Source organism: Convolutriloba macropyga, chromosome 7, assembly GCF_964194025.1.
Source record: "Convolutriloba macropyga chromosome 7, txConMacr16.3, whole genome shotgun sequence".
Taxonomy (NCBI): domain Eukaryota; kingdom Metazoa; phylum Xenacoelomorpha; order Acoela; family Convolutidae; genus Convolutriloba; species Convolutriloba macropyga.
Genome location: NC_134474.1, coordinates 61,631,831 through 61,647,831, shown reverse-complemented (window position 1 = coordinate 61,647,831; position 16,001 = coordinate 61,631,831). Strand labels below are relative to the sequence as shown.

At 33.9% G+C, this 16,001-nt stretch overlaps 1 protein-coding gene across 2 annotated transcripts in view; it reads right to left on the bottom strand.

Moving 5' to 3' along the window:
* Nucleotides 1–1,808: 1,808 nt before the first annotated feature.
* Nucleotides 1,809–16,001, bottom strand: part of LOC142342426 (defecation cycle abnormal dec-7-like) — a 42,648-nt gene continuing 28,455 nt past the window's right edge. For both annotated transcript variants that reach the window (XM_075393747.1, XM_075393748.1), the window contains exons 6-8: nucleotides 14,759–15,169; nucleotides 7,613–7,821; nucleotides 1,809–2,317 (exon numbers count right to left, since the gene is read on the bottom strand). In XM_075393747.1, coding sequence (XP_075249862.1) covers nucleotides 1,886–2,317; nucleotides 7,613–7,821; nucleotides 14,759–15,169 — 1,052 coding nt within the window. In that variant the 3' untranslated portion in view covers nucleotides 1,809–1,885. The remainder of the gene's footprint in view (nucleotides 2,318–7,612; nucleotides 7,822–14,758; nucleotides 15,170–16,001) is intronic.

Genomic DNA, 16,001 nt, shown 5'->3' with positions numbered 1-16,001 from the left:
AGTTAAATATGACGCAAAAAATTTCAAGCAAGCACTGTCAAATCCAAATCGACATAATTTTAAAAGTATGATATTATAATTGATGGTATCAATGGCTTTTGCTATGTCTAGATACACTGTCATTGGCATTTTGTTTGCTTCAAGTAACTCACACAACCTGTTGCAGTAGAGAAGTAATTGAGTGATGGTTGAATGATTTTTCCTAAAACCATGTTGCTCTACGCAAAGTTTTTGTTGCAGAAAGATCGAGAACTGTTTTTACACCATACGCTCAAATAGCATTGACAAGGAGCTAAGCATGGCAATCGGTCGGTAGTTTTTGATATCTAAAAGGCTACCGCTTCTGAAATGGGGTCGTACATGCACTCTTTTCCACAAGCTGGGAAACTCACATATGCTAACACAGCAACTGAAGATATACAAAAGTTGATTCGAAATGTACGGTAAAGCAGACTTCAAAAATATTGGGCTGAATCCATCAAAAGAGTTAGCACCACTACGTATGTATTTGATTTCCTCGCTCAGAAACGCTTCGCTAAACTGAATGTCATCAAGAAATATTTCTGGACATTATTTAAATGGAATAACAACTTCAGAATCGTCTTGAACAAAAACAGAAGCGAAATGACTGTTAAAACATTCTGCAAGGCTCTTGTACCCAAAACTTTTTTTTCCATTTCTCAGGCAGAGCTGGCTGTTTTGTTATTTGTCTCATTAAATTATATGCATCGTTTGTTGACCAGACTTTGCTTTTTTCAACAATGGTTCCTGTCATTTTTTAGAGAAAATGATATTTCTTCTCTAAGTCGTGAGTTTTTCTCTGGGCTTTGTGTATTTTTCAAAGCTGTTTGAGTTGAATTTCTAAATGGATACTGTTAGAGTACATGTAAAAAGGCGCATTGGTTCTTCTAGAGGTTTTGAGTGGAATTGCAATAGAAGACGCTAGTTCTAATTTACGGTAAGACGAGTCGACAATATTGTCAATTGAGTCAAAGGAAGACATTGGAAAATTAAAATTGATCGTAAATTCGTCCCAATTAGCTTTGCCAATATTTAAACGTTTCATTTTATATATACGGTCTGCTCTGTTTGAACCGAATGAAGTCGCTGGCCAGTTCTATGAAAAATTTGAGTTCTTTGTTTTCAATTTAATCAAGTTATAGTAACTCTTTAATCGCAGGAGTTTCGAGCGCATCTCTTGGAGACAAATTTTTTGAGAGTGTAAAGTGAAAATTGACTGACTATATTCGTTATAAGGTGATGAGATATGAAGTTTAAAGTCCTTTTCTTTTGGTAAAAGCAGAGATATTGACAGTTTTCGGACGCTTACAAATAACAATCTATAAACGAGGACATATTGGAACAGTTTCGCTAACTCTTCATTCTTGCATCTGATTCAAGTCAATTTCAAGAAATGTCCGGCTTGCCCTAGTCCAACTCCGAGGTGCATCTTACAAGAGCTTGCCAGATTTTCACCCATGACGGCAAAACTTTCCGAAAAACGGTTATCGTGTAAAACTCTTGCAAGAATGGCATGTATCTTGAGAGGCTCTGATATGATTAAATACTATCTTGCAAGATTACCGTCGGTTTTGGATGGACTAGGGTATTCCTCTTAGTTTTGAAGTTAATCGCAGCGGGTACTGAACTGAAATCCATATTCAGGCCGCGACCAACAAAACAATTTTTATTGAAATGTCGTTAAAATTTGCTACACGACTTGTGAGATTTAAAAAAACTGGAATTGTCGGACTGTGTGTTACGAGATGTTAAACTTTCGAGCTGCGCTTAGATATTAAATAGAAAGATATAATCTAATAACTGAATTAGCACTAGTTAGATGACGGAATGTTAATTTAAGTTACATCTATTACAATATCAACTTTCACCATTTCAATTGAGAACCGTAAAAGTTATCGAAAGGCTGTGCATCAAATTTCGGGATATATCCAAAAGCATTGTTAAACGAAGTTTGATCAAAGCGATAATTCAAATTCTGCGGAGTGACTTTTGGAGTGCGTTTTTGGGTGCAGCCTTGGCGGATTATGACACTTAGGAAAATTAAGAGGATAAAAGCAAAAAGGCTTCCCATTATAATGATAAGTAATTTGGTTTCTTCTTCGATTTCCTCCAATATATCGTCAGTTTGGCGGACAATGGGTGTTTGTGCAAAGAAGCTCTCTTCGTTGAGTCTCGCAACTTCGTTCCACAGTTGAGCTGTTTGGATGTCTTTTTGGAAGGCAGTGAAGGCTGTTGCAATTGACAGATTGCCAACCAGAGATACATCTCGCATACAAGCCAAGTCTCCTTTGCAGGTCTAAAATGAAAGATAAAAAATTATTGGTAAACTAATGCAGTTCCGAGTTTAATTAAACATCCTTCAGAGTGAATTGAGATCCTTGTGGAAAACGGATGGTTTTGCTGGACGGTCTTGCAAAATTTTAGCAAATAACTGATATGCTAAAGGCTGCTGTCTCAATTATTCTTCTGAGAATTTGGCAAAACAACCGCTTTTAATAACCGATCTTCCTTTGAGATAAGGGTTTCATTTGCAAGTCAGAGTTTTGAGACTCGCTTTTTAGATTTTATAAAGTCACTGCAAAGTTTTATGAGTAGACTTACAATTTTTGGCGTCTCTAATTGTAGTTCTTTGCAAAAATAGAGCAAGTATTCAAAGTTCGTAATTGCCGTGAGATTTAGCTTTTTTGCCGAGTATTAGCTCGGACATTTTTGTGTCTTAATCATAAAAGGCCATTAGAAAAAACAAAAGACAACTGGTAAGTACTTGCATAAAAGTCTCGCAAATTACTTATTGTACTAACAGATCAATAGTTTGATTCTGAGCTGCCTTTATTATCATTATTATTATTATTGTTTCAGACTGTTCACACCCATATTTCAGAGTGGTTTTTGTCATTTTTCTTCATTGGTGACAGTAGCCAGATGTTTGTGTCTGAAATCTATACGTCGTACAATCATTGCAGCAAACATTGGTCAGGCTATTGTCATCCTAAATATATAGTTAATGTGCTTCGGTCAACTAAAACTAAGGCGCTTCAGAAATTTTGACATCTGATGTGGATTTAAGATAAAATTAAACAACCAAACAAGCAAAAGCAGGCTTGTGGCCCCGGATAAATGATTAGCCTGGTGGCTTGAAGATGTTGAAAAATCCTTCTTTTCTACCAAGATTCATTATTTTTAGCTTGTCACGTTAGTCAGCGGTAAACTGTTTGTACGGTTACATTTGTCTAATATATTTAGAAGTAGAAAGTTTTTGCAAAATGAGACGAAACATGAGCAATAAATCTGTGATAAATTTAATTCCCATTTTCTATTTTAATGAAGTGTTTGGGACATAGCACTTTTTGATTTTTTTAAAGTGTACAATAAGGTTAACAATTGACGCACTTTGTTTGATCTGATATTGAAAAGTTTGTATTCTACTAAATTAATTGAATAGATGGGGCTGCTGACACATATACTGCTTCAATTTAAGATAGAATTACTTAACTGAAGGACTATTTAGAGGTGATGCAATAATAGAATGATCAATGACAAGGGGATTTCTTTTTCAATAGAACAAAAATTGTTTTTGGCATGTCATGGGATTCACAGTTGTTCTTTATTGCAAAAAAAACACAATGCATAATCATGTTTTCGATCTGTTGTTGTAATTTTTTGAAGCGAACTTTAGTTCACATTTTTCCTCATAATTGATGATCATCTCATGCCGTAAAGGTACAATATATTATTTTCATGCACTTCGCAAGCAACAATAGGAAAAAAATTTTGCTCGCAGCTTATTTTTTTGTTTAACTTGTTTCCATTTCGTATATTGTTTTCTAGATCAGTATATCATGATGACTGCTACTGAAAAAATCGTGCCCAACTCTCATTTTATATTTTGCGCTTTCAATTGAAAAATGTCAGCACAACAGTAAGACCAAGTCGTCCTATTTCTATGAAACATAATTTTTGAAATATACATTTGAAAATAACCTTTTTATCCAGATTATTCCTAGAGCAAAGTTATTCCTAGAATCTTAGAAGACTTTTGATGATAGAACAAGGAGGCTCGGTAATGTGTGTTCGCACATTAAGTTCCGACCCCGCTCATCTACATTTTTCACTTAATTGTCTACCAAATGAGGAAGAGATAAAAAAAATTAGCATATCAACATATCGTTCAACGAACTACTAAAAGAATAAAACAAACTACTCTAGAGGGCCTATGAGACCTGTGACCACCATAATATGACTACCAGAAAAGAAGGCAATAAAAACCAAATAGTTACAAATATTAATTACGACCAAAACTGTTTGTCCATTTTTTGAAAACCACTAATAACCAAATCAAAATGGCATCAGATAAAATTTATACTAAGAAGATTGGCCGGTACTTTTTGTAACAAAATATGGGACTTCTCTTCTATGCGACTTGGCGACAAGTCGATTAGAAATGAGCAAAAGCGGCAAAAGTTTATTGAAACATTGCTTTTTTTATATAAAAAAGAATTAAATTCAAACTTATTAACTTATTAGAAACATTACGAATCAAATGAAATCATTGAGAGAGTCTTTCATACCTCAATAGAGAGAATGAGGCCTTTCATTATCCAGGATAGGTCATACGACTACAAAAAAACGACAAATACAGGCAAAAACGAAAAATTTGCAAGAAAAATTATGCACGAAAACGATGTACCCCCAATCAATTAAACATTAAGCTGATCAGTAAAAACAAAAAAAATCTTCGTTTGCATTTTTTGCAACTGACAACATTGGTAAGCCAAATAACGCACACTATTGTGATACCCTGCAAAGAAAACAAAAACCTACAAAAAGGGGCAAATGTGCAAAAATCGCGAAAATTGGTTTTATGAAAACTGGTTGTACCAAGAAGAAAGACAACTTAAGGAAAATAAAACCGTTATGAAGAGCAAAATGTATTTTAAAAGATAAAGGAAGTGAATTGTATATAGAGATGATTAGCTACAATTAAGCAGAAATAAAATTGGCAGATCTCAAAAATCTATCTCTTTTTTTATTAAAAACATATATTTTCAAAATTCATAGCCAACAAAAGCTTTCGACTAAAAGAGTAGACAGTTTGTCTTGCAACTCCTCGGAGAACAAATTGCGACTGTTTTTAATGAGACTAAATTATAAGACTATAAAATAACATTAAATACAAGCTGAACTAATAAGTTTCACAAACAACTTTACGAAACCGCAGTTTTGAAGCCATTAAATTTATAAGTTATTAACAGCGAGAATATAACATCTTCATTTGTGTCTCCTTTGATCATTATAACATCTTTTTGAAAAACGATTATCAAAAAATGACAACAAAAAGAACCACAAAAACTGAAAAGTATCTTAACTTCAAAAAATTCTTCTGAAACAATTTGTCTAAGCCCTGAAGACATCATTTAAAAAGTTTAAACAACATCAAAACTATTTTTTGACTCAACGAAACTTTAAAAAGAGCTCTAAATAATTAGGCTATTTTACGAAAATGATACAACATTGTAAAATACGAAGAAAAACGCAAACCAGAACAAAAAGGGATAAGTTGAAGAATACTATTACTCTTTTTTTTAGATATTTAATTCGAAAGTCAAAACAACCCTTAGTTATTTACCAATATCAGTTATTTAAGTTAAATTTTTTATCTATAGTTGGTCAATGAGAACTTTAATTAAACAATATCTGGCATATAACAAAAATTAACAACAAATAAAGGCTAAAAAAAACTCTACCAATTTCTGCAAGAGAACCGTGTTGCAGCCCTTCAAACTATATGTTATAAAAACTAAAAACATGTTCAGTTTTAGATGTTGTAGAGCTTTTTACAGTTAGATTAATAAACAATGTGACATTTTACAAAAGAAACAAAAACAGCAAAAATGGGCAATTGTGCACAAAAATCAGAAAAGTTTGTATGAAAACTCATAGTACCAAAAGCAAGAAAACCTTCCAAAAAAACAATTGGCCACAAAAAAGTTTTTATTCTACAAGGAGTAAAGGTTGACCTGTACTTACTGAGAATAAGCAAAATGATGACTAAAATAATATAAGAAATTGACAAGTTAAAAAAATCACGGAAATTTCCTTAAAACAAATACATTCAATAACATAAGAGACATTAGGTGACAACCGAATGAAGAGAAAAGGTTCACTTGCATCTCGAGGGGAAGATATTTAGATCTTTGAGTGCTTAAACTTAAAAATTAAACTGCCAAAAGAATAACAATTGAAGGCAAAAGACAAGATTTCAGGTAATTTTTATTAGAACTTTTCCTCGATGCAATAAAAACCCTTTGGTTCTCTGAAAACTAACTGTATCTACAATCGTCCTCCAGTTTACGTGAATCGGAGCTGTCCTTAATGGAGCCCTGAACAATAAATATTGTCAGAAATAAACTTTAAAAGAACAAAAGCAAATTTTTTTGAAAAAAGGCTGCGTCAAAATAAAACCAAAAAGTCACTGATTCTAAGAGCCCATGATATTATCGAACCTCACCCTAATTTTGTCGCGTGCCTAGAAAACCGACCAAGTGTTCCAAAAAATTTGCGAATTAGAACAATTGTTGAGTGGAATTCTATAAATATTGAAAAAAAAGATGCATTTTGCATAATTATCGAGTTAAATCTGCAAAAAACGGCAAAGTTTCAATTCCAGATGACTTTCCTACGGCACCTAATTAAAAATTGTGCTGTTTTTGAGATTAGGGAGTCCGTGTTAAAGTTTCTAGGTCACTAAGTTTGGCAAACTTTAACAAAGTGGACCAAAAAGCATATTTTGTGCAATTTTTGATGAAAAAAGTTCGACTTTTGAAAATTTTAGCAAAAGTTTTAGCCAAAAAAATCTTCAATCAAACAATTCAGCGACGCTTTTCTATCTCTAACGGTAACAACAACACTCCGCCGTTAAAATTTTAACTTATTTGGAATTATTTTAGCGCAAGGTTGCCAAATTTTAGCAAAAATTACTGAAAATGTGAACAAAAACCGTCGAATGTTCACAAATCTTTAAACCACGATAAATCCCTGTAAAACACGAAAATCGAAAAAAAAATTAATTTCGTATTCTACGCTGGACGGCCTTTTTATTGATACCACTCACAGTTTTCTACGATGAATATATCGGTCGGCCAAAATTGACTGAACAAAAAAAACCCAGTTGAGTATATAGTTCCTCTCTCCCCACTAAAGTGGGGGTCGGAAAAAAACCCAGTTGAGTATATAGTTCCTCCCTCCCCACTAAAGTGGGGGTCGGAAAAAAACCCAGTTGAGTATATAGTTCCTCCCTCCCCACTAAAGTGGGGGTCGGAAAATAAATTAAATTTTTCTACAAACAAACTGCATGAGGCATTCCCGCGCTTCCTTAAAAATACATGCCTTTTTACGCAAACTTCCCCCAATTTTTCTACCGCTAATTATACTGCTGCTGAGCTTAAAATCCCAGTAGTTCCTTCATGTGATCGCCTTTATCTCCAATTTGTATAGAACCAGCTTCAAAATTTTGTCGGTTTATCATTTGTTCAGACCGAAAAATACTTATCATTACAATAGTTTTCAGTTCTTGTTTAACAAGACAGCTTACAATGTTAGCTTGGTTCCTGAAATCCTCGCTGGCGAAATTCATTTCATAACTTGGTAAGAATCCGAAGTCATCCTCGATGTCCTGTTGAATGGCATTGATGAACTCCTGAGTTGAGAAGAGCCAGTCTCTCTGATCAGATACTTTCCAGGATTCTCCAAAGATGTCATGTACTTGTTGCAGATCGGCAGTGGTGTTCATGACAGAGCCGTCTAAAAAAGCGAAAAAGGATTATTGCGAGTAATCAGCAAAAAGTTAACTACCTACAATTCGACAACCAGTAGTTACGATGCCCTCAAGAGGGCGGGATTGCAAACATGATTATGTTTTTATTAAAACTTATACATCTTTTGTTCAGTAGGAAATAAAACTTATACAACTCTTAAAATTTATTCAAAAATTTTTTTTAGCAGAAACAACAGTTGTATAACTTATTGATAAAATATCGTATCGATAAAATAACTTGATAGCGCCCGATGAAAATTGTCAAAAAATGAAACAGTGACAAAATTCAGATCTCGGAGTAGACTATTTTGTCCGCCACTGCTCTTTTTCCCCAGTGCTGTTATGAGAATATTTGCGAGAAAACACTGCAGATAAATATAGATTATTCAACTACACAGGAGTGTGGTGATGAGTATTCAAATGTTAAAATGACAGTTGATTGAAAATAGCAGTTTCAAATGGTGGTTATACTCCTCCCCTTGAAATTAAACAAAGACTCGGCTTCGCTTCACAGTTTCATAATTTCTCAATCTTGATAAAAATTAATCATGCAGCTATGTTTGTCAACCATCTCTTTTTGTAATAACAAGCGTTTAAGAGTTGCATCAAAGCTTCTGCTGTATTGGGAGTTGATCAGAAGCTTACACTGTCATTACAACGCAAATTGAAAATATCGTTCTGATTGGGAACTCAAAGCGTCTCGGTTGCGTTGACAATTTTTTCCATTGACACCAAGCCCTTGTTATCTGATCACGATTTGATTAAAATTATGTAAAAGTTTTTTGTTCACATGCTAACTTTCTTCTCCTGAAGATTTTCGTACAGATCTGGACCTATGAAAAGACCATCAGATTAGTACCCATACCACCATAATACTTTAAAATAATGGGATTAGCAACTTTGAACAAAAAAATCTTTTAAGTCAAGTTGTTAGAAAAACAGGTCTTAAACTCAAGCGAAAATGACAACAAACATTAAAAAATTGTTAGTAACTTGAGTACGTACGTTATTCATTTCTTTGCAAAACTAGACATCGAAATAATTAAAACCTCAAGAAGCTTTCTGAAACAGAACTTCAGAACTTTCAACTTCTCTGCATAAACTTCGGGATAATTACATGCAAGGGAACCAATTCCCTTTGAATCCATTCTGGCCGGGGTCAGCAAAAAACCTCTTCATGTTAGGCTTCATTTGGGTCAATGGTTTTTGTAAAAAGACATCACTCGACAAGTTCCAACCTATTTGAGTGTCTCTTAAGCGCTGATTGTACCAATGAAGTTCCCGGGTTGACAAAAAGTTTTAATCATAGAACTTTCATATTATGGAGCATAGACTTCATACATTCAAAAAGTCATATTAAATTGGTAGGACTACAACTTTGTCATAAATGAAAGTTTTATGACTAAAACTTTTTCATAAATGGAAGTTTTATGATTACAACTTTTCCATAATATGAAGTTCTATGGCTACTAATTCTCCATAACAACAGAAACGAGGCATTTAAAGAGTCTTGGTTTTTTCGTGAGTCCTCATGAGCTTCTTAAACTACAAGGGAAAACAGTTTTGATATATATAGCTAAAATCTAAAATCCCGCATAGGCCAGGAATATAATAGCGCATCATAGAAGAAAGAAACAAAGCACAATTAAAATACAGCACAATGGGAGAAGGTGCCTGTAAGGGCACAAAGAGATGGACATTTAACAAAAAATCGAATTTTTAAAAAAAAAAAACATTCTAAGCCCCAAAATTTAATTGAAGACGCCAATAAAAAAAATGGTGCCTAACGATTCTCATGAATAGAAGGCACTACCAAAACCGTTTGCGTAACATTGAACAACTCGTTGACCCAGAAGGTCCTATTACATTTGTTAAATACGATTGACTTCTTGAGAAACATTTGACGAAAACGCAAAACTTAACTCTTTATATCACTTATGCAAAATGTTCTTGATTCATGGCCAACGATAGCCTAACGCACGCTTGTTATATCAATTTGAATAGCCTAGACTCAGTAGTAAAGAAATGAGACAAATTTTTACATAAAAAACGTTAGAAAAATTGGCGTTTCCGACCTTCAACTGCTTTATGTAACAATTTTTGAAGTATTGACTCAAATGAAAAATCTCGGGTAGTTATAACATCTCTATGGATAGGAGGCACTACCAAAACAGTATGGGTAACATCGAACAGCTCGTTGACACAGAAGGTCCTATTACATTTTTTAAATACGATTGACTTTTCGAGAAACATTTGACGAAATCGCAAAACTTGACCCTTTATATCACTTATGCAAAATGTTCTTGATTCATGGCCAACGATAGCCTAACGCACGCTTGTTATATCAATTTGAAGAGCCTAGACTGAGTAGTAAAGAAATGAGACAAATTTTAAAATAAAAAACGTTAGAAAAATTAGCGTTTCCGACCTTCACCTGCTTTATGTAAATATTTTTGAAGTATTGACCCCAAAGAAAACTCTCGGGTAGTTATAACATCTCTATTGATAGGAGGCACTACCAAAACAGTATCGGTAACATTGAACAACTTGTTGACCCAGAAGGTCCTTTTACATTTTTTAAATACGAGTGACTTTTTGAGAAACATCTGACGAAATCACAAACTTGACTCTATATATCACTTATGCAAAATTTTCTTGATTCATGGCTAACGTTAGTCTAACGCACGCTTGTTCTATCAATTTGAATAACCTAGACGCAGTATTAAAGAAATGAGACCAATTTTTACATAAAAAGCGTTAGAAAATTTAGCGTTTCCGACCTTAACAATCTTTATGTAACAATTTTTGAAGTATTGACCCAAAAGAAAAATCTCGGGTAGTCATAACATCTCTCTGGATGGGAGGCACTACCAAAACAGTATGGGTAACATTGAACAACTGGTTGACCCAGAAGGTCCTATTACATTTTTTAAATACGATTGACTTTTTAAGAAACATTTGACGAAATTGCAAAACTTGACTTTATATATCAATAATCGTAAATTTCTTTATATCAATGCCAACAATAGCCTTACACAGGTTAGTTTTATCATTTTGAATCGCATAGACCCAATAGTTGAGAAATAAGAAGACATTTTACATAAAAAACAGACAAATTTTTTGCGTTTCCGAACTTTACTTTTCTAATGTACCAATTTTTCAAGTATTGATCCCAAAGCAAAAATTTTTGGTTTAATGCAGTTTATATGAATAGGAGATACTACGAAAATCGTATAAGCAACATCTAGCAACTCCTTGACCCTTGGCGTTACATCATAATTTCGAAATATGATTTTTGAAATATTGCGTGATAGCCGAGAGGTAAGGTGTGTGACTCGCACTCCAATTATTGATAGTTAAATCCCCTGCCTCTGTGAAACTGTCTGTGTAAGGATGAGCTCTTACTTAACCATGGCTTCAGGTTGACCATAGCCTGACCAATGCTGGCTGCAATGATGGTACCACGTGAAAGTTTCAGACGCAAAAAAAGTGGCCACAGTCAACAAAAAAGAGCAATGCTGCTCATAAAAAGAACAATCTGAAATGTGGGGAATAATAAGAAAAAGGGCAGCTGAGAACAGGCCGCCGTAGCCTAATGCTGTTTCGCTGCGATTACGCAGGAACCAAAATTTATTAATTATTATAAATATAAATACGCAACGACGTTAGAGAAACATTTGACGAAATCGCAAAGCTCGACTTTATACAACACTAATCCGAAATTTCTTTGCATCATAGCCAACATTAGCCTGACACACTTTTCTCTTATCACTTGGAACCACCTAGACCCAATAGTCGAAAAATCAGAAGGCATTTTACATAGAAAACAGACAAATTTTTTGCGTTTCCGAATTTTACATTTCTAATGTACAAATTTTTCAAGTATTGACCCCAAAGCAAAAAATTTTGGTTTAATGCAATTCATATGAACAGGACATACTACGAAAACAGTATGAGCAACATTTAACAACTCTTTAACCCATGGGGTTACATCATATTTTTGAAATACGAAACGACTTTAGAGAAACATTTGACGAAATTTCAAAACTTGACTTTATGTAACACTAATCGTAAATTTCTTTAAATCAATGCCAACGTTAGCCTGACACAGGTTAGTTTTATCACTTTGAATCGTATGAACCCAATAGTTGAGAAATGAGAAGGCATTTTACATAAAAGACAGACAAATTTTTTGCGTTTCCGAATTTTACTTTTCTATTTTTCAAGTATTGACCCCAAGGCAAAAAGTTTTAGTTTAATGCAATCCATATGAATAGGAGGTACTACGAAAACATTATAGGCAACATTCTACAGATCCTTGACCCATAGGGTCAGATCATACTTTTTAAACAAGAGACGAATTTTGAGAAACATTGGACGAAATAGCAAAACTTGACTTTATATATAACTAATTGTGAAACTCGTCACATCATAGCTAACGTTAGCCTAACACACTTTTGTTTTATCGCTTTGAACCACCTAGATTCAATAGTCAAGTAAAAGGAAGAAATTTTACATAAAAAACAGACGAATTTTTTGCGTTTCCGAGCATTACTTTTCTAATGTTTCAATTTTTGAAGTATTGACCTCAAAGCAAAACTTTTTGGTTTATTATAATTGATATGGATAGGAGATACTACGAAAACAGTATGAGCAATATTCAACAACTCCTTGACACATAGAGTCACAACAAATTTTTTAAATAAGAGACGAATTTTGAGAAACATTGGACGAAATAGCAAAACTTGACTTTATATATAACTAATTGTGAAACTCTTCACATCATAGCTAACGTTAGCCTGACACACGTTTGTTTTATCTCTTTGAACCACCTAGATTCAATAGTCAAGTAAAAGGAGGAAATTTTACATAAAAAAACAGACGAGTTTTTTGCGTTTCCGAGCATTACTTTTCTAATGTTTCATTTTTTGAAGTATTGAGCTCAAAGCAAAACTTTTTGGTTTATTATAATTGATACGAATAGGAGATACTACGAAAACAGTATGAGCAATATTCAACAACTCCTTGACACATAGAGTCACAACAAATTTTTTAAATAAGAGACGAATTTTGAGAAACATTGGACGAAATTGCAAAATTTGACCTTATATATCATTAATTATGAAACTCTTTACATCATAGCTAACGTTAGCATGACACACATTTATTTCATCGCTTTGAACCGCTTACATTTAATTGTCCAGAAATAGAAAAAAAATTACATAAAAAACAGACGTATTTTATGCGTCTCCTAACTTTACCTTTCTAATGTTTCAATTTTTGAAATATTGACCTCAAAGCAAAACGTTTTACTTTGTTAAAATTGACATGAATAGTAGATACTACGAAAATAGTATGATCAACATTCAACAACTCCTTGACATATAGGATCACATCAACTTTTTTAAATAAGAGACGAATTATGAGAAACATTGGACGAAATTGCAAAACCTGATTTTATATATCAGTAATTGTGAAACTCTTTAGATCATAGCTAACGTTAGCCTGACACACGCTTCTTTTACTGCATTGAACCAACAACTTTTTCATAAATACGGTATTACTGAAAAATAATAGTTTCCGATTTTTTGCTCACTAACTTTTTGAAACAGTTTATTTTCTCTTTGTTTTAGTCCCTTTCCTGATTTGTCTAAAAATTTATTAAAATACAACTTTCATTTTATGAAAGTTTTATGATTACAACTTTTCATAGACGCCATAATATGAAGTTGTAATTTTATAACTTTTTGAATTATGGGGTCAACCCGGGTTTCTACTTGTATACTTTTTATAGTGACTGGAAATTCAAATCTAATCTAATCAATTCAAATAAGTCATGGAGACAATTTTATTCATCTTCATTGAATTCTTGGAGTTTCATCACGCTAGATTTGAACCAAAATGTCACGCTCAAATTTTCCACTTTATCTGGATTTGTGCTTGAAAATAGGTTCGCAAATTTTTGGTGAAGCAATTTTAGGGATGCAAAGGCAACAGGAATTGGCAACGAGGATGATCATGATCTTCAGAAATTAAGCTGATTCTTAAATCTGTTTACTCGATTCTGCACAAGCGTTCGTATTAAGAATTTGTTAGCGGTGCAATATAAAAGCGATGAAATGCTAAGAAAAATTTCACTTTTTTTGCCCTTCAATCTCAGTCAATCGTTTTTTAATATGACCCTTCATCGTTTTTGATTTTTTGGTAGTTGATAAACCCATATATTAATAACCTGGAGGTTGCAGTGGCCAGTCCGGCCTCTTATTAGGTCATCCGAAACATTAAAAGCTGAAGACTATGCATAAGTTTGTTTATATGGGATTAAAAAGTAGCAATAATTGTTTATTGTGTGGCGAGAACAAATTTTTCATGAACTTGGCTGCTCTTCTCGGTCTAGTAATTCGGGTCAACATTTTAAAATTTATATACGCTTTAATCAAATAGTTAACTAACATGCGGTAGAGGCACGCAAGTTTTCGAAATCAAATAATGAACAGAAACTTAAGCAAAACGTTCTTGAGAGAGGTATTTTTAATGATCCCAAAGTTTATCGTAGGAGCCTGTACCGATGCACATGCAAGCATTATACTCGAATTATGATCTGTCACCATTGCGCATGTTAGATCAATATTACAACCAATGGGCAAATTAAACACTTCCCAGGTTGAAGTCCAGACCGAAAGGGCCTCTGATCAGACCGTCCCGGACTGATTTGTCCTCTGATCAGACTATAGTGTGCTCGAAACTCCATGTGCGCTTAAATTGCGCTCGAAAACTTCCTCTGATTAGACTATGTGTGCGCTCGAAGATGGTCAGATCAGAGGTCACTTCAGTCTGGCCACCTCGACCAGAGTTTCAATTCTTTTCGTTAAACATGCTGTTAGCCAAATAACTCTCCCGCAACTTCCGACCTCTTCCACTTACCAAATGCAGTGTAATCATTCTCTGTATCTCCATCATATGTTCCCATCAGTCCACGTGTCCTGTTTCTGAAGGTGGGAGGAACAGATAACTTCAGATTGATCAAGATCCCAACTGCATAAACCTCAACTATCATCATGTTCTGTTGGAAACCAAACCTGACCATCTGGATTCCCTCACTTGTGACTGACTCTGTAACTTCCACGTGGGCCAGATTGTACTCGGATAGACCTTGTCCAACTGTTTTCACAATTTTGTTCACAGACACTTTGAGTTCTTCTGTTTGTCTGTTCATGTAACACTCAACAAGAGTGAATTTGTGTCTGATGGCGATTCCACTGAACACTGTCCCCTTCCCTAACTGTCGCATGCTCGCTTGGATCTCGGTGATATCGTTCGGTTCCTCTCCCAATTCTGTAAAAGAAAACTTTCTCAGTGTTGATATATAAAATTACGCAATATGCTAGTCCACAGTATCTCAGGATCTATTCTGCCTCCCCCACCCAGTATTTTAATGCACCCCAATATAACTTTTTGTTGTTAATGTTCCGACCCCACTTGTGGGGGAGGAACTATATACTCAAATGTTGTTTTTCAGTCAATTTTGACCGATCGATATATTCATAGGGAAAAGTGAGTGGTATCATTAAAAAGCTCTTCCAGCGTAAAATTCGAAAAAAGAGAATTTTATGGATTTCTTTTATTTAGAGAGGAGTATTCGAGGTTTGAAGTTTTAACTAAGGGTTGAAAATTACATTTTACGCTTCAAACTCAAACAATTTTATGTTCTCAATAGACGAAAGACAAAAAAGGCTAGTTATGTTGTCATAGGGAGTTTAATTACTATCAAAGAAAATCAAATTCTATTTGATAGCTGTTTTTTTAAACCTTTTCACGTTTCTTTTGTTTTTTTTCAAGTCACTTAGAGATTAGTCACTTTTCACATCACGTTTTTTTTAAAGACAAACCTCATTTACAGTCAAAACCGAAATTTTTTTATGAATTTTTAAAATTTGCTTTTTTGTTGTCGTTTTCTTGATCATAAGACTCATTTTGATGACTTATTGATGATTTACTAATAACATAATGTTGCTTTTTCCATAGAGGCAGAACTTAGCATATTTGTTGAACTGCAGTGAAAAATATTGAATTTAATGTCTTTAAAACCACAGGTCTTCTCAAAAAATTTGCGATTTTATTTTTTTTTTCAAATTTCTTTTTTTGTGCGTCATTTTGTCAAAAAAAG